Source organism: Augochlora pura, chromosome 4 (assembly GCF_028453695.1).
Source record: "Augochlora pura isolate Apur16 chromosome 4, APUR_v2.2.1, whole genome shotgun sequence".
Lineage (NCBI taxonomy): Eukaryota > Metazoa > Arthropoda > Insecta > Hymenoptera > Halictidae > Augochlora > Augochlora pura.
The window spans coordinates 25,402,552-25,421,724 of NC_135775.1; the positions used below are offsets into that span (position 1 = coordinate 25,402,552).

The window sequence follows — 19,173 nt, forward strand, 5'->3', positions numbered from 1 at the left end:
ACTTATGATTTTCCTTGAATTGTATCAACTATCATTGCATGAAGGAAGCAAATAAACAAGAAATTTCAATCCCTGATTTACTAGTTATTTTTCAAAAGCACGCGTACAATATGTGTCCCTTATGAATTCACGTAAAAATAATCATTATATTAATATTTGCACCATTATTTTAAACTAAGGATAATATAGCGATGCTAATTGTAACTTCTTCGATCAAAGGACGACTCGCGACGTTGTTCATAAACTTATGAATGATCGAATCGATTTGCGTTTGTGAAGGGACCCTAACAAATATAGTATCAGTCCTACTTATTGTAAACACTGGTATATTCATTTCTACGAGTATAAACCAAAGTAATACAATAATAGCAATAATAATCATTTATAATATAATTATAATAATATAATAGCTAATACGAAAATACCGAGTTTGTTAAATCGTTGGACTGTGTTAATAAGAAGCGCTATCTTCCGAGACGATGATTCTTCCACCTCTTTTAAGGCAACATTTACAGTGTGGTCTGCAACGACCAGGCATAGCATTCGCAAAATGCTTCACACTCGTGAAGTCATCCACGAAAAATGCAGATTTCAAATTAAATCGACGAAAACGAATTTAACTAATAACTTTGTATTACAACGTAGAACTTCCAAGAAACGTATGCACTATTAATTTATTTAGAAACTCAAAGCGCTGTTTTTGAACTTTGCATGTTATACAAAACATATCAGACTAGAATATCCCTTCCTATTCAGACTATCATTGCAATTTGAGGAGTCGATAAAGAAAATTAATGTTCAGGGCTCGTGATAAACAGAGGACAGTTTCCGAGAAGAAAAGGCAGGGAAACGAGGGAGGAATATATTAATATATTCAATGGCTAATCACTATTCGAATGCATACGTCTCTTTTGTATTCTTCATTTGATTGCTAACCATCACAAGATGGGGGGAGGAGAGAAACTCTTTAAAAAATACACGAAGTCTCTAAAGTACAATGTAAAAGATTAAAATGCCGTTCTCTAATAATAATGCTACTCAAGTCAGACCTACGTACAACTCATCATACGTAGCCACCAAGGAAAAAGAAAAGAAAATGAAGGCGAACGATAAGAAAGGAAAAGGAAAAATCATGTGGTTCTCTGGACACTGGCATACTGTGGTCGTCTTTGAAGGCCTTAATACATTTCACGTATATGTATATATTCCTGTCTTGCGGTAAAAAAGCTACTTATAGTCGGCGTTCAATTTGGACCGTACTACGTCGACGGATAGTTTATCAAATGTATGTAGCAAAAGATTTGTAAAAATAGGCGTCGTTGACGCGATCAAAAAATAGAGGCCGTGCAGAATTTCTGATCTGGAGCGTGCAAGCTCCGAATACTTTTTCTCATAAATTAATTAGGTCCTTCCTACACGGAGCCGTCCGTCGTAGAACAATTGTAAAAAAACGTTTACTGCGCCGTCACGTATGCACCGTCCGTGTCCACACCGATACCGACGATCATCATGCTCGTTTTGAATTAATGTGACGAGATCGTAGGCCCGACGGCACAGGTCCAGCCTAGTCGTCGTTGACCTCGATTGGGATACTGGTTGTGAACGTTGGCGTCTCCAGCTCCTCGTGCTTCTTCATCTTCATACTCTGGAACATTACGTTATATGAGTTACTCTATTACACATCATCATAAATAAAACAGAATTAATTGTTTTCGAGAGTCGGATGCTTTATGCAACTATTTATGAGGAGAATACGGGAATTCAAGTTACAGATTCTTGGGAATTTTAATGGAACGCACGAGCCTCAACGGAGCACAAGATTTTCGTCTGACTCCAGTTTCTGTAAATTAGTCTGTGCGCTACATCTGCATAAATATGCATAAGTTGAGCTGTTCTTTTTCCGCGCGTCCGTTACCTGCTGCAGCTTGTAATGGTTAATAATGTCTTGGTCAGCCGGGCAGCTTTGCAAGAAGGCATCCAGCCTGTACATGTGGTGCATATACCGCCACAGATGCACCAGGGTCTCCGGGATCTCGAAGTCGGCGAAGTACTTGCCGGCGACCCTGATGTGCTGGAGTCGCGGCATCAGTTCGCAGTCGAAACAACACATCGTGTCTCCGGTGAGGAAACGTGTGCCTTTGCGACCCAGATGCTCGTCGATTTTGCGCAGGTGTGCCATCAGTGACGACGACTTTGGGTCTTTGTCCTTGTCCTTCGCGTTCAGTAGTAACAATTTCAATTTCTGCAATATCAATACCAAGAGTTAGCTGCTTATTTTCACAGAAATGGGGAATGGTTATATATTTATGCGTACACTGAACAAGTTTTCGACGAGGGTAGCCACTTCCTTGTCCTGCACGAAAAGATTATGTCCACCGGGAATGTTCTTCATGATGTGTCGCTCGATTTTCTCGTTCTCCAAAATGGCGTCCCCGTTGTCGATTAAAATCGGTGGCGGGGTCGCTTGGAAATTCGTGCGGAAATCCGGCGGTGGTTTCTGCATGTCCACCGTGGTCACCTTCAGCGAGATCGTCTTCAGTTCTGCGAGGAGGTACAGGTCCATGAAGTACTCCTGGCAGAAGAGGCAGGCGCCCTTTCTGCGGCCATCGATCGTCGATGCCTGCAAACAAATGGAGACATTTATATTGTTGTTCGCTGCAAATGATTCCTATAATCGATATTTGACTGAACGGCTACCGTATATTATTAACGACAGGGAAACTGAATGGGTACGTTATTCAAAGATAAAGCTATGAATTCAAAGATGCCACGGTTCTTGCACAATCATGCTGGTCAACGTCGAGTCGACTCGACTGGACGAGCATGGAACTGTTTTCTCCAGTTGATCGAGCAAATTGAGAGTATCTAGCGTACTCGCTCCGCTCTCATTTTCCCGGTGTCACGGTTTATTTATTCCCTTGGTGACGCACCCCACTTTCTTTCTTTCTTTCTTTCTTTCTTCCTCAAGGCTACGCTCGAAAGTTTCCTCGCCTCCAACTGTGTCCAGTCCGCTACCAAAATCTCTCGTGCCAAATATATTCTACCAATCCGGTACAAATCGAGCCTGACTTCACTATTCTTGTGACTAATGATACACCTCGAGATAATAGCAAACTCCAGATCCCGACGAGAGGTTTATCAGTCAGCGCATCATCTATCCAACTATCAAGAGATTAGGGAGTTAATTTCCTTTTTAAAATAACGACCGCTAATCCCAGCTAGATCTCGACGGACGGTCACCTGGAATAGGACCAAAGTACCTCGGCAAAGTGCATCTACTCGGTGTTCCTTTTTCCGCAAAGCTGATCCCGTGCCCCGAACAGCCCGCAATCAAGAGCATCGCACATTAGCGCGATTCGCGTAAATTGAAGCCCGGCAGCGTGCCAGCTTCTCCATCAAGAGCGTCGCCTCTATTTTCACTCGATTTCGACAATCTCCCACCCCGGCTTCCAAAAACGAAATCTCGCAGCGTATCGGGACTTTCTGCGGGTGGGAGGGCGCGTGAAGCAGAATGAAGCGGAATCGTCGTTCACACGGCAGGAGTGTATTTTTTCCCCGGTGACGTAAGCCCGACCTCTGAGTTTTAAGAGCGAGAGCAAGTCATGCACCGCGGCGTGGAGGCCCCGAGATACACGCTGGTGTGCCAAGCTCGGCGACTTTTTGGCCAAGGCCAGAACAATTTTGCGCTTGGTCAGTTCCGTGTGCTTTTTGGAAAATGGCCCCGGCACGGGCCGCGGAAGATTGATCGTGCGAGGGGCGACAAATTGCCCGGGCGGTTGATGCCATAATCGACACCGATTCCTATTCGTGATCTCTATACCACCCCGCGACCATAGTGTAGCAAAGAATTAGTCGGCGAAGAGGACGGTAAAGATTGCCAAAAATTAATAAAGAAGTCAAAGGAAACTTAAGCGGGTGCCATTTTACGTTTAATATCGTGCCGTGTTTAATTGGTAACGAGGTTGACAAGTAGATCCCGAGAGTCACCTAATGCCAAGGAAGAAGTACTATAATAACAGCGTTCTATTATAGTTTTGACGACGAGGCGTGTGTTTCGTCGAGGTCGAAAATTTCATAAAGCTGCCGAAGACAGGAGTTCGAGTTACGGTACAGCTCATTGTCGGCAATCATCGGCAATCCGCTTCGACGATCTAACGGAGCTTGAATCGATCTCAGTGACTTCGATCAACGACGGAAACCGGCAAAGGTATCCGTGTCATCAAATATCAGTGGCGAGGAAAGCGTCGACGGTGGATCAAATGTCACGAAGACGCTGGAACGTCTTTCATCTTCGAACGGTAGACCACGGAGCTCTATACCCGCGAATTGCGTTGTCCTTTCTCTCTTGCGAAAGTTCGCCAATTCGATTACAATCGACGTTCACGGTCTTTGTCGTGAACTATTAGAGACAGCCGTAAGAAATTCATTTCGTTTCGTCGAATTCGACGTTCGTTTTCCACGAAACGAAGGCGTCTGTTTTGCTACTGACGTCGGCTTTCCGGTATCGACCGCCATTTTGAGAAACAAAGCCGCGAGAAAATATCACTGACTTGAAAAACAATGGTCAATTATTTATCGACGCATCGAATAACGTGGACAAATAATATGTGTTGAGGTTTGCGTCAAGTAATACAATCTGTAGAGGCGTGTTCGGAATACCTCGCACTTGGAACTTCCGGTGTATATATTTGCGTCGCGAATGTAAATCGACGTAAAATTATCGAAAGCATCGAGACCAACTGGTTTCGCGATTCTTTAGCAACCGTGTGACGAAAGTTGAAAATTGAACAAGTTAATAGTGGTTGCTCGAGTCAATTACATTGTTTATCGATAGCTAACGATATCAAATACAACTGGTTCCAGTTTGATACGTTGGATCGTATCGACGCACGACGTGACAACACGTTCCCTGCTAGCGAAACTGTTTCCTAGTAATTTAATTAAGCATCTCAAATGTTTAATCGTTTCAGCTAGAAGCTTTAAAAGTTGTTGACTCGCGTGCCGCGATTTTTCGCCAGGCAAGTTTCTCGAAACGCGTACTCGCGGGATATAAGATCCCGCCTGGCAGTTGATCGAAGCAAATTCCTGATTTCTTCTGAAATAAGCACTTCTCCGCGCACCGGTGCACCTACACACTGGATACGCGTTACAACCTGACCGTGCTACGGTTTCGGAGAAAATGTAAAACGACTGACCACGATTAATCAGCTGATTTTTACCGCAACATAAAATATTCCTCAACTAATTGGACAACTAGTTTTCAAAATTCAATTTTCTTGCGGAAATTCTATTAACAGTACTACCAATTCGTACAGAAAATTCGAATCGTCGATCCATCAATCCGTTAATCTGTGACGCGTGTTAATTCTCGCAAAAATACTGACCAACATTAAAATAAATTTGTCCATAAATTGATCCATCAATTCACGATAAGTGTGCTAATTCGTACCTAATCTTCTCCGTGATAATTTCCTCGCTCGGTACCGTAATAGTAATGAACACTAATGAAATACGGCATTAAGAAGTTTTGATATTTATAAACGATTGCGGAGTAAAGGTGAGACGCAACCGTGTACTTACGAATTTAACCCGTAATTTGCGAAACAATCAATTACGCGCGGTTCTTCCGTCGGCGATTATTAAGAAAATTCGAGTCGTAAAATAAAGGAGGAGCAAGGCAGATTAATATCTCTCGCGCGAGCGCGAGCGGGAAGCAGGAGGAAGAAACAACGGTGCAAAGATGCGCGGAGCCGTCGGATCGCATATTATGCGACCGTACACGGTAAATAAGTAAATATGCGATCACGCAAACGATTCACCATCTATCGCAGGGGTACGCGCACTAATGAATACAGTTTCATAACGCACACGCGTCTTCTGATCGTCCGGGATACGTCATGCCATCGCGTTCTTCTTTTTTGTGCTCGTTCGCAGACTGCAGTGTTCGTTAGACGTCAATATATCGGAGGATAAACGTCTACCACACGTGCAAAGAAGTGTTATAGTTCTCATGTGCTATATAAACTATTTGTGTTACTTACAACCTGCTACCCTCGCCCCTATCTTAACACAAAGTACATACTATTGAACTACTTCTGCTAATACAGTTCAGTATCGAATTTTCTTAGTACAGAAATATTTTATAAGAACAATGAGAACAGGGTTTCTAGTGGACCTAGACGTACCTGGACTTATGAAAAAACTCGACTGTATTGAGATCATTCGACGAATACTAATTGACACTTGTGCTTCCGCTATTTTCGATTAGCATCATATAGGCTTCAATAGAGTTGGATATCAATATCCGTTCGAAGTTGATAAATTATTGCTTATATGGTAGCAGAACTTGAAGCGATTTACATGTATATATGCATAACGTGTAAGGACATTATACCGCGTGACCCTGCTCAGAAATTCACGACCATCTAACTGAAACCGATGACGCTTGTGTAATGACCTTAGAGAAGATTAAGCCGCAGAGCATACGATCGATTTTTTGTAACCGCGCTCGGTAACGCGATACTATAACAGTACCCGATGAATAAATGTATCTAGCGGAGCTGATTTTCAGCTAAACGAAAATTGCAAGATGCAGAAGCTAAATTGAATATTTCTGTATTAAAACGTCGGTAACTCTTCAGGCATTGTTTGCGCTAGTTTAAAAATAACTTTAATAATTAGTGACAAAGGTCCGCATCTTCGACTTTCTGATTACGAGTGGTGCCCGGATGGCAACGACCGATAAGGTAAAGCAAATGCAAAGTAACCCCAATTGGAAGCGTCAAGAGTATCGCGACGAGAAGGGGGGAACGAGTATGTTTACGCAGCAAACGGGGGAAAGAAAGCCAGAAGAGCGAGGAAAGCGGAAGGTAAAGGAGTTCATCGTTTAACGGTAGAATCTCGAGGACTTCGGCGAGCTCCCCCGTCGTTTCATCCCGTTTGACACACTTACGGGGACCTCGCATGATCGCCTTCCGAGTGCAAGGTCGGCCAGTTACCATTAAATCTCCTCGTGTAATGAAACATCACCGGCTATTTCACGCTCCCACAGGATTCCACTTTATACTACCAGGCCTGTCTCTCTCTCTCTCTCTCTCTCTCTCTCTCTCTCTCGCGTCTATCTTCCTCCTCTTTTCCACTTCTGTAAAAACCATGCCAGCGTTCAACAGATGTTGCTACCGACACCTTATCGAGGAAAGCCGTTCTACCCGCGCCATATTGTATGTCCCATTCAAATATCGTCCCATGAAACACGCGTTAGCGTTCGCAAAACAAATTCAAAAAAAAAACAAAGAAGATTTATGCGAGAATAGCGAAGGTGTTAATTTTATTAACATCTCCGTTGACATGGATAATTTATGTCAATTCGGAGGATGGTGCCGGGCCAATAAATCAACCATCGCGTGTTCCCCGTTATGCACAATGTATAGGGTGTATCAAAAATATACTATTATAAGAAGTATAGTTTCAATGTTGTTACGTACAAAGTGATTTCCCGGAATTATTTATACGTCCTCACTTCCCACTTGGCTACCTTATTAGCGTAAGAAGCTTGCAGGTAAGGTGTTAAGCTAATCGAGTTATCATCACCGACCCCTATATCGATACGAGGAATTGATCGACACCACAGGCTCCATGATTTATTTATTTATTTTGCGAACGATAACGCAGGCTGCCGGGTAGAACGTCCTCACTGTGCATTGAACAAACGAGATACATACATCGACAATCAAACGGCTGACGCGATAAGATTAACGTTTGACACTGCTTCACAAGAATGGCTTGAGCTAGATTAGGAGCGATACAGGTGAAGCGAGTCGAGTCCGATCGCCGGATTGGCGAAAGTTTAATCGGCGAACTCGTAATTGGACAATCGAGGGAAGCCTCTTTCCCTTTAAGGAGTCGTTTCCCAGGAACGCACACGGTGAAAGACCGTTCCAAGAAGTTGGATCGAGTTCGCCCTCGATCGAATCGATCGCCGCGAGCCTATCACGGTTATCTCGTCCTACAAATATTTCTTATTCTAATCGCCGCTCGAATAAAGTTCCCTTACATTTCGAAAGCCATTTCTATAGTCAGATCATTTTTCTCGTCTGATTTACCGTTGATCACCGATTGCTACAATTGGTACAATTCCGATACACGGAGGCCTGATAACAGCAAAGTCTCGAAAATCCAGCTATCGGTCGTTGGAGCACGAAAGACGCATCGTTATCTATATTGGGGAAAAATTGCGTTCAACTGATACCTATTGTTTCGCACAATGCGAGCGTCGTTGTTGGGCCTTGAAGAAATTGATTTCGACAGATAATCAATTATCCGGCGACGATTCCGACGGCCTGGTTACCGAGAAACCTTATACTAATTAATGTTTATCGTAACGTGAACGCGAGCATAGTCCGCCATGCTGGAAAAGTTGTAAAAATTAATCTAGCCTTTAGGTTCGACAAGCTGACAACCGGTAAACCTTAGTGGTACTATCTTCCTTGTTGGATGCTTCGCCATGCACATACGCTAATCCGGTTAAATTAATAACACGACCGGTGCGAACGCATCGGGTCGTCATTGACCGACTGTTGTCGTGTTTAGCCTGACGAAATTACGCGGGAAAAAGGGACGCGGCCGCCAAGGCGAGCAATAAACTATGAATCAACCGATGACAAGCTCTCTTCTGCCGAGAAAGGAACCGAGCATTACCGTCGGAACGAATCACGGGAGATAGCATAGTCGAGACAAGGGTTTCCGTCTTCCAAGAAGAACTCGGATGACGTAGTAAACACACGCAGTCTCCGACCCAACTTCACTGGATCCTTCAAGTCCAACATTCACGTCGTATACCGTTTACCATTGAATGACATTGGCCCACAGAGACTGTAGTAAGATTACCAACCATGAAAACAAGTTACTTTCGTTCTATCGAAGTTTGACCGAGGATTAATTGATCACTTGAGACATTTCTGACACGAGATAACAACTCATCGCTGGTAGTGGTCATCTGTGAATTTTTTAAATCACGAACCAGTTAAATTATGACAAATTAGAAATTACTATTTATTATGAGAACATTATTCTGAACAATTTTTGCTATGCAGATAATATACGCTTTCTGTCGCAACGGTTACGATCTATCCGTATCCGAAATTGCAATGATGATCATACGAGCGATTGTTGGAAGGCATGTGCGCAAGTAAGCAAAGATATATTACGTAAACATCACACAATAATTCGCTCTGTAAATTTCGTCGATCCATATACGGATGCACATACTCAGAATATGAAAAGATTATGATAAAATATTCGAGGAAATACTCCTACGTGCGATCACAGAAAAAAAAACTATTTCATCACTATTCAGGAAAATACATTTTAAAAGGAAATTTCGATTTTCCTGATATAGGCAATTATATATCCCACTAATAAAATTATAAACGAATAAAACCGTATCTAATCTTTAACATGATTCCATCCCTATCTGTTTCATTAATGAAACTACAAGAACTCCTATTATATCTATAGAAAAAAGTTCAGAAAGATGGACCTTGACAACATATTTCAAGGATTTTGCAATCGAAGATGGTTTCTTTAAACTGTACATATATCAAAGAATTTTTTGAAAAATAAAGTTAACTGTATCTCGACCGAAGAATACCATGTGTACCAGTGACAAACGGGAATTGAGAGTCACTGTGGCCACTAAAGAAGCTATGTATACGGGGTAGCTTATATTTCCCTTTGACGTTACCACCAGGTGTTCCCCTGTAACACCGCTCCCAACGAAACCACAAAACGTCACCGGGATATTACCACCGAAACGCAGCCGTTAAATGGAATATCTCCGGCTACGCGAGATGCGACACCCGGTATATGCAAGATCGTTGAATCCGGCGTGGATGTTATCGGCGTTCTTTACGCCGACTTCTTCGGGGGGAAAAACGATTCGCAGTGGTTGCAATTAGTCATCGACGAATACGATTATTAAAGCTCGGACGCCGCGACCATATTCTACGAGGCGAAGTCCACCCGCTTGGTTCGTACTAGAAAATATTCAGGGAACGATTGATCGTCGGATCGATCGGAACGGACGAGGACCCGACAAGCCAAAAGGGAACGGTTATTTCGCGGGACGGGGGCAAGAAGACGGTTCGCGGACGGGCCGCGGGATCGTCCCTTTGTCACCGGGGCCGTTTCGGCGCGGCGCTCATGATCACCGAAACGAAGGAGAAGCCGAGGAGAGGAGGAAGAGAGTACAGGAAGAAACCAGTCCAGTTCCACGCCCATATCGTGCACGGAACGATAGCCTTTTTTCCCCCTATCTCTTTCTCCTTCCTCGTCTTCGATCTCCACACGCGTGCCAGACTCACCTTGATGATCAGCTCGATCTCGGGCACGTCGCCGTTGCTTGTGCCGTTCTCGTGACTGTCGTCCGCCATCCTCCCGGTTGTACCGTCGTTTCCTGTCGAACGGCCGAAAGACACTCTTTTCCCAGTTCTCCGCAGCAACTCACGATCGAGCGGAACACGGTTTTGACTTCCTCAAAGCTGAACTCCGACAGAACGCGATGGAAGCTCGCGGAATACTGACGCAGCCCTTGCCGCGCCACGTTTACGACAATGGCGCCCACCTGTGGAGAAAATAGCAGGCCGAGCAAATCGGTCCCAGCCGGTACGTCAGTTAACATTGGTCTGCGCGGGAATATTTGAAACGCAAGCGTCTTGTTTGACATTTTAATGACAGTCATTGGTAGACTGCTGGTTGTACGAATTTGTGACACGCGATATTTTACGGACGCTACATTCTGTCTAGCGTTTGACGAAATTGAAGGTCGTACTTATTTCCTCCTTGTGAGACCATTATGAGATTGATGAGGGGAACTAATTAATTCGTTCGAGATTCTTTGTAGTCTAGTCATTAACAATCTAAAATGTGTTATAAACTGCATTCTCTGGAGATTCACGATGCCATTAATTGATTTAAAAAAGAAGATAACATATTAAAACATAAAATGTATTGAAGGAATCTCGTAAATTATCTTGTCCAGATTTTCTCAACTGATTAACAAAAATAAAAATTTGCATAAATGCTTCTAGTCTCGTGATTATGACGTAATCATTCTTGGATAGTGCATACCAGTTAATACATGCAAAAATATGTAGCAATATCATAAAATGAAATGTAGAGTGGCAGATAAATAATCTGAGGCCAATATTGATGTAAACGTTTTTCATTTAAGAATTGTATGAATAAAGCTCATGTTCCTTGATATGAAATGCATGTAGGATATGGCGTAAAAGAAAACAGATTTCTTGGTTACATTATTCACGCATTATATTCTTAACGATAATGCTTAAACAATAGAGCAACAATAATAAAACAGCATTTTATATGTACACAATTAATAACCTTCCTTTTACTGTATCAAACGCATCAGCTTGCACGGTCTTCAAACATTTCATGATCTCGACACACATAAACGTCTGCAAAAATCGGGACTAAAAAGTCTTCAACGACATTCATGCCAATCCGCTTTTCCCTTATGTGCTTTCTTGGAAAGTGGAATAACGATCGAAGGAAAAAATAGGGAATGATTTCAATGGAAATATTTCAGATGTTATTCATACAGGCACATCTATTAGTAGAGTAATGATTATCACTATTTTAGTTAGTTTCTCGATTCTGTTTTCTTCTACGAGTTCGCATCGCGAGAAATGCACAGACGTAGTTGGCCCTAAGTTAGATTATATCTGCATAAAAATATATTATTAATTTCTCTTGAACCTTATGATAATAAGGACACGACTATTGTCGGTATTGCTCTTAAACATTCCCCGATAAATGAAATATCGGATCGCCACTTTGCTGCGATTGCAATTGATTATGTGGAAGGGTGGCATTCCCATTCTCTTGGGAAAAGACTTCATTCATCGAATAGAATATTCTCTATTCATAAGATTTCCAAACAGCATTTTGTTCCTTCATATGTAAATATAACGATTTAGTAGAAGGCACGGAGGATTTCTAAGGAGTCTTTGAGATTCTAATTACTTGCGATTCAATAACCTCATCAATCTTTTTTTTTTGTTTTCTCACAGTGCGCTAAAACAATTTAATTTCTTTCCAGAAAAAACAAACAGTATTAATAGCGGAATCAATACGAGTATCAATACCATTCGTTTTCTCAAGATCTTTTAGCGATGTATCATCCCTGCACTGTTCGGTAAGAAAGCTTAACACTACTATCAATATTTAGTAGGCGTGTGATAAATATCATACATCACGATAAATATACGATTAGAATAATTATAATAATAATTGACTAATTTTGGCTTTGTATAAATGTAGTTCCTAATTTGCCTATACGTTTCCTGGACTTTTATGCTCTCTAGCGAACATATAATGCATAATTGGCCTTTCCCTTGTCTCTCCCTTTTTTAAAGGGGTGCTTTCCGTTCAGTTCCGTAGAGGATCCAAGCTTTCCAGCGAGAAATCATCAGTGTCGATGGCAAGACCTCTACTAAAACCATCCTAAAATATCAATCATTAATTATTCACTGCATTTAGTATTGAATACAAATTTATAATTCAGATTATGCACCTTCATTTCAAGTAGTTTTTTATCTAAAAGGCCAATAGCGTTTTCCAATTCCTGCTGGCTCGGATTGGTTATCGTCGTTGGTGCTCCAAACTCGCCCATCTCAAATGGATCATTAAACTCATTCTTTATATTCAGCGGTGGTGGCGGATTGAAGGGAATGCTGCCAAATAAATCCTCCTTCACTCCATTTTGACGTCTAGAATCCTTTGCTTTAGGCGGTGGGGCCACTGAACCAAAAGAAAAAGGAAGAAACACATTAATACTCGAAACTTTAGAAAAATCATTAGTAGAAAATCCTATTAGAAAAATCACTGATAATTAACTTACACAATGGAGGAGGACTTGTAGTGCCATTACTTTGAGAGAAGAAGTTCGAACTTGGTGATATCTGCCCATTCAGAAGAGGATTATGATTTGTTTGATGATTTGCTATGCCATTGGACGCTGCCTCGTACGCTCTTGGATTAAAATCTTCTTCGAACTCGTCCATCAGCAGTCCTTCTAGTTTAGTGCCAACCGATGGTGTAGAAATTGGTGGTTCACTCCTGTTCGCATAAATTGAAATTCATCTAAATTCAACTCTAAATTTTTAAAGTGGCGATCACCGTGTAATGATAGTACACTACATACGCCATAAAGTTATCGTCGAAAGTCTTCTCGAAACTTCTCGGAGGTACCGGAGGTGGTTGCGATCCGTTCGGCGTATTTCCATTAGTATCATTGCTGGCGTTCAGAGAGGACTTGTTGCTAGTTCCGTTCACCTGCGTTGTCTCGCCTGATGCCCCAGGGACATGTAGGATATCCGGTAGGTTGTGCTGCGACAAGTATGCCGACACATCCGCCTAGGAAAAGGATAATGAGATCATTATTCGCTATTACACTTCTCCACGGGGAGCAGCTCTAACCCTTGGAGTCAATTTTCTTTAATATACTTTTTGGGGACGCGTTGATCTCTCTCTGAATTCACTACAAACAACTACACAATTCTATTGAGCTGATCAGTTGATTGATGCCTTTAGGCAAGAACCTTAGGCTACAGGATTATAACATTTTGTACGGTCATTCTCGGCTATACAATTATGAAATTAGATAAATTTAATTGGTCGTTTTAAGCCCTAGAATTATGTGAGATCTCAGCAGTTGCATTGAATTACAACGTACAGTTCGAATCTACCGATCCTAGCTATTCAATTTCGTATTATAGCTGTTCTTAAAACTAACCGAGCCTTTAATAGCGGCAATGTCTTGTAACCGCTGGCGGTACACATTATTCTCATGCTCCAATCGCTTGATCTTCTGCTGCAGAACCATGCATCGCCTCTGTGTCTCGAGATCCTTTCCCGACGTTTCCAAGAACCGCCTGTATGCTAGATCGAACGCTTGGCCGATCGTCAGCGTGATCTCCTCGGCCAGTTTGTCGCTAACAAAGACGAAGCACGTGTGCCTCTCCGCGTCCTCTTCCTTCGCGATGAAGCTGAAGAACTTTTTCTCGCCTTTGTCGTCGGCGCAGTAGGATATTCTGTGCAGTGGGTACTGGTGCATAATCCGCTGAAAAGAGGCGATTGACTGAATAACAAGTCTGACTGAATACTTTAACGCTCGATGGGCTTCGGAATGCAATGGTACCTTTGGCGACGTTTTCGTCTTCGGTTCTTGAATCGCAACTCCATCGATGCTGATGGTCAGCTCGACCTTCGGAGTCTTCGTGCCTTCGCTCTTCCTCAGCTGTTGGTTAAACTTCAGTTTGCAGATGGCTTCCTTCACCACTTCGATACCTTTTGGTTGGTCGACTTCCGTGCTGCCCAAGTACTGAAATGTTTCATCGAGAAATTAGCTAGATGTGCGGCGGTATTTTTTAGGTATTCATTAATTTTGTAGTCGTCAGATACAGGACATTCCGAGTTGCACGTGTAAGATTACGAATCGAGGATAAGCACATGCGGATGCATTATGTATTCCATCTTTTTTCCAGTGCATTCTCCTGTCGCCGGCGATTATCATGAACCATTGGCCCATAATAAGCCGTAGAGATGCTATGACAGCGGGCTCAACGGTCAAGGCAGCTAATGTTGATTGAACACGATGCGTACGTGCAATTACTACTTTGTGGCATCGATCGATTCAGCCGATCTATTTTTACTTTAACGATCTCGTTGCGGTGCGCGGTACGATCTTCTAAATTTAGTCAATTGCAAACAGATCTTGCTACATTGATCTCCGAGGCACGCAATTTTGATGTCGCCTGATGGAAGGCCGATCGATTGACCCTTGTGTTCGCTGATCAGAAATGGTTGCACAGAGGAGTTTAGATCAATTCGGATTAATCGGAAACGTTCTGCACTGTACCCAGCGGCATTGAACTCCTCCAAAAAGAGGAAGCAACGGTCCGATTTAGCAGATGGAGGTCGTTATGCTGATTAACCGCCGGAAAACGAACGACGCCGGGTTCGCAGCGGGGATTGCCGATTCGTTTCGGTTGGAAGGATAGTGAAATGCACCTCGGTCGCGAAATTTCAAGGTGCAACGAACCTTTCGCACGTCGTCCGGTGCACAAAGCATTTCGTATTCCGAAAGAGGCGCGCACACGCGTGCCAAACCAATTCCTACAGAGAAATGAAAGGCAGGGAACACCGTGAGGGGATTATGCAACTTTTTTCGAGCGACAGGGCCCAATGCAGAAGGCAGTGAGCGTGATTCGGGTGAACAAATATTTCCCAAAATAGAATTCCGCGTTAGTTCACTTCAAATCGAAGCCTGACGATAAAGCGCAGAAAGCATCATGCGCACAAAAGTTGATTATTTGATTAACACTTTGTTACCACCGTCACCACTTGTGTCCACGATCCCGACGTTCCCATTCAAACAGACAAATGACTTTAATTAGACGCTGTTACTTAGGATTGTAATGCGTGGCATACTGTTCTGAGAGTTTACAAAATTCTTTAATATTTAATCAATCACTTCGGCAACGATGATAGTGCAACAAATCCCGAAGTAGATTCGCGAGTTAATTAAAAAGCGAAGTGTGATAATTTACTTCATAATAGAGATACGTAGCATTATTCTCAGAATTAAGATATTAAAACGAAATTGTATCGAACGTGTTAATCGCGGACATGGCTTATTAACGAAAACAAGTGTCTCATCTTGTACAACATAGCACGATAGGCCCGCAGCTAATTAAAAAGCGGAGCGTGATAAAATGCAACCCTCGTGAATCCGCATTGCGGAGGAACCGCGACGTTGTCTGCGGCATCCGCAGATAAATCTCGGCTCTATTTGTTCGCGGCAAATTCGTTGCCCACTTCGTCTGTTTGGAAAGCGGCGCATAAATTATCTCCTTTATCTAGCAACGTTGGAACCGAGAAGTAAAAAGTCTGTCGCGACGATCGTCGAGGTTTTTCCGGAGCGTAATACGCGATGCAAAAAAATTGCGGAGACGTCGAACCGCGTCGCGACCTTCACCTATCTGGGAAGAGGTCGATATCTGGAGAAATATCGACAGCACATGGCGCCGTGATCGGGACTCGTTTGTTTTTCTTTCGCGGACGATTGGTTTTGCAACCGCGTGCACTCGGCCTCGGTTGCTAAATTCGCTTGTCGCTTCTGGCTTCGCGTGCACTTTATGGGGAATGCATTTGTATTGCCGTCGAGGAGGTCCGGAGGTTATTAATAAGTCGCTATTTATTTATTACAAAACCGTCGGAATTGTGTAACGCGTTAAATAGACCGTGCGCGGAGAGCGCTGCGTCGGCTATTGCTGTATTTGGAGTGATTTGTAAGAAACGCAATTTGTCAGTGCAAGAGAATTAAATTAATTATGGTAATGGCTCTGCTGTTTTTTTTTTTACCATAATGTTTCGAGGTCACGTTGCTTACAACCAATTAGCTGTTGCAATCTCTTTTGTAAAACATATAATTTAATAAAGAATTCTGAACCAGTTAGCAGTTTTGTGCAAGTATATATTGTGTTACGACGAGTATATTCGTCAAAAACAGCTACCTGGTTAAGACGAACGAATCCCTGCAGCGTTCGAACAGTTAGAAAGTCTACCTCTGTACGCACTGTTGTCCTTGATTCGAGTATTTTCAACGCTTCGCCAATCAATAAAATTAAAAGAAACTCAACGCCGTTATAGTTTCTGTGCAGCTAGCTACGCAACCGCAGATATATCTATAAAATCAAAAATTTCGCGGGAACGCGTATCGCCATCTTCTGCAATAACAATATCTGGATGCTTCTACCGCGAAACAGTTTCTATTTCCGTGCAAAAGATTATTTCGTGCACACTCCGGTGTCCTACATGCGCCCAAGTCAATAAAGAGCACAAAGAGCCAAAGAGAAATCCGTGAAATCGAGAGTCCGCGGAACGACTCCAGTGAAATCGCATCAACGCTTATCATTTCACACTTTTCACTCGTTTTTCTACCGCGGATTGAACGATTGCCCGTCATCGGTTTTGAAACGTTCTGCACAGCCGAACGAATTTCTAAAGAGCCGAACGAACCGTACCTTGACCAGGTAGGCGATGTGGCCTTTTTGGAGCGCATCCGGTGGGTGTATCCAGTTCCTAGTCGTCCCTAGAACAAGAATTCAGCGATTTTACGTAACCAGCCTGTCGATCACATTTGGAGATCGCCGCCGAATCCGCTCACCATTTTTGCTCGTTTGATTTTTACTATTCGCCGAGTTCTGCGCCCATTTCAGGAGCGTTGAGTTCCTCATGCTGTCGGCCTCTAATTGTCACCTGCTTGCTGATACCTGAAACAGAAGAGAAATACTTCGTCAGCGTCTGAACATAATTTTCAAATATTGGAAATATTTTTCCGAAAATTTTTGGAAGCTAGAAAATTTTAATTTTAATGCTGGCAGAAGGATGTAGCGCTTGGCCAATTAAAGTGAAGTCGTTTGGTGAAATTATTTAATCGCTGTCGATTTTCTCAAGGTTTTCGGTAGAAACTACGCCGAATTATGCAAAGATCGCGCTCGAACAACAATTAGCCGGCAAAATTTCGCTCCACTTGCGGACGGTATTTTAGAAAACGGTGTCAGATTTCCATGCTTTCATCGCGATCACTTTTCTGAATTGTATGCCTCGGCCGGCACGCGATAGAGAAACGTTCTCTCTACGTGCTCGTAACTCTCGAACAGCCTCTGGAAGGCGTTACCCGAGATGCAAAACGAGCGGCGAACACAACTGCCAGCTCTTGTCCCCTTTTCCTTGCTGGAAATGGAAATGATCGCGGGGCGCGAGATGATTTTGCGCGGTCCGAAGCTCTGCGTCATCTTGCCCTCAAGTTCAGATTATTATTGCGCGGGTTTCGCAACGTCGGCGCGTGCAAACCAAAGAAAACCGTACAACGTGCGCCGGGCAGCTTCCATCCAGCGGTTTTTCGCCACCGCATATCTGTCAGGAATATGCGCCGCAGTCGTCGCTTCTCTACTTTTTGGTCTAAAACGGGATCGGTTTTAACCCGTACACCCGTTAAATTAACTGTTACATGTTAATGGAAGGTGCAAAATGCGACAGTAGAAAGTGCAATTAACGCTCAGTGAAATCAGAACAATTGTTGTGCGAAACGACGAAAGGAGTTTACGCCTGTTTGAACTTCTGCGAATAATAATTAACAGATCGTTATAAAACAATGCGGTGCAGATTACAAAAATTGATTGAGTAACGATTGACTCTGCGGCTTCGACGAGCGGCTTGATTGAATGACTCTTAATGAAAGGAACAAGCAGATTGGCTAACGGTGTCCGCGAATGTCCCAATGCATTGCGAAACGATTTTTTGTTGACTAATTACATATTACGGTAATATTCAATATCTGTCCAAGAGACATTGTTGTGCAAAATCGAGTCTCGCGCGACATTATCGATCACGCGGACCGTTTAAATTACGACAAGCCAGACAAATGATCTGCTCTCGACCGTTTTTACATACGTATAGCCGGACCGAGATCGAATTAAAAAACTCGTGTCGTTTCGTAGAGAAAAAGCGAGCGATTGCATAATTGCGAAACAACTTTTCACCGTTCACGAATCATGGGAAGCGCATCGCGGCGATTTTTTTTTCCAGTGTTCGGCCGCGATTATACAATCTCGGAGATAAAATAATCACGGAACCGTGTCCTGGGAGCGCGGAATTCGTCAATAGAATTGCTTCCCCCGACAAATTAGTCTGCATCTCGCGTAATTGTTGTTGCATTTCGCAACGCCATTAGTATCCGGCGCGATCTGTTCGCCGATTTCACACGGGATACCGAAAATCTCCGAGAACCCGGCGTTGCCCAAAAGTTGCGATCGACGAATTACCATTATTCTGTGGAACAATATTTGACCATCGGAATTCGCGCGCAGACACAAATAATTATCGGTTGCAATTAACGTAGAAGTGAAAGAAATCTCAGGTCAAGAAACTCTAATTTTTTTTCTGTTAGCTACAAGGATTCTAACTAAAAATATGCCGAGAGTTTGTTCAGAGTTTACCACCTCTGGCAAAAATATTTAGCACCATCTTGCAAACAGAAAATATTAGATAAAATTAATGAACCCGATTAGTTGTTGAACGGATACGAGG

At 42.9% G+C, this 19,173-nt stretch overlaps 2 protein-coding genes across 3 annotated transcripts in view; both read right to left on the bottom strand.

The window, feature by feature from the left end:
* Positions 1-60: 60 nt before the first annotated feature.
* Clic (chloride intracellular channel protein 5) lies at positions 61-10,608 on the bottom strand. Its single transcript, XM_078178937.1, has 4 exons — positions 10,362-10,608; positions 2,315-2,620; positions 1,916-2,242; positions 61-1,645 (listed from the first exon to the last, which is right to left on the bottom strand). The coding sequence occupies exons 1-4, from the start codon at positions 10,428-10,430 to the stop codon at positions 1,565-1,567; spliced, it is 783 nt and encodes a 260-aa protein (XP_078035063.1). The 5' UTR covers positions 10,431-10,608; the 3' UTR covers positions 61-1,564.
* Positions 10,609-11,205: 597 nt separating this feature from the next.
* Positions 11,206-19,173, bottom strand: part of LOC144469049 (PTB domain-containing engulfment adapter protein 1) — a 28,308-nt gene continuing 20,340 nt past the window's right edge. For both annotated transcript variants that reach the window (XM_078178936.1, XM_078178935.1), the window contains exons 2-9: positions 17,249-17,354; positions 17,106-17,173; positions 14,219-14,401; positions 13,814-14,140; positions 13,223-13,434; positions 12,920-13,137; positions 12,593-12,819; positions 11,206-12,522 (exon numbers count right to left, since the gene is read on the bottom strand). In XM_078178936.1, coding sequence (XP_078035062.1) covers positions 12,448-12,522; positions 12,593-12,819; positions 12,920-13,137; positions 13,223-13,434; positions 13,814-14,140; positions 14,219-14,401; positions 17,106-17,173; positions 17,249-17,318 — 1,380 coding nt within the window. In that variant the 5' untranslated portion in view covers positions 17,319-17,354 and the 3' untranslated portion in view covers positions 11,206-12,447. The remainder of the gene's footprint in view (positions 12,523-12,592; positions 12,820-12,919; positions 13,138-13,222; positions 13,435-13,813; positions 14,141-14,218; positions 14,402-17,105; positions 17,174-17,248; positions 17,355-19,173) is intronic.

Excerpts from the sequence above, each read along its gene's own strand:
- Clic (XM_078178937.1), bottom strand. The coding sequence starts at position 10,430 with ATGGCGGACGACAGTCACGAGAACGGCACAAGCAACGGCGACGTGCCC. Across the intron at positions 2,621-10,361 it reads AGATCGAGCTGATCATCAAG|GCATCGACGATCGATGGCCG; the intron begins GTGAGTCTGGCA and ends ATTTGTTTGCAG. Across the intron at positions 1,646-1,915 it reads ACCATTACAAGCTGCAGCAG|AGTATGAAGATGAAGAAGCA; the intron begins GTAACGGACGCG and ends GTAATGTTCCAG.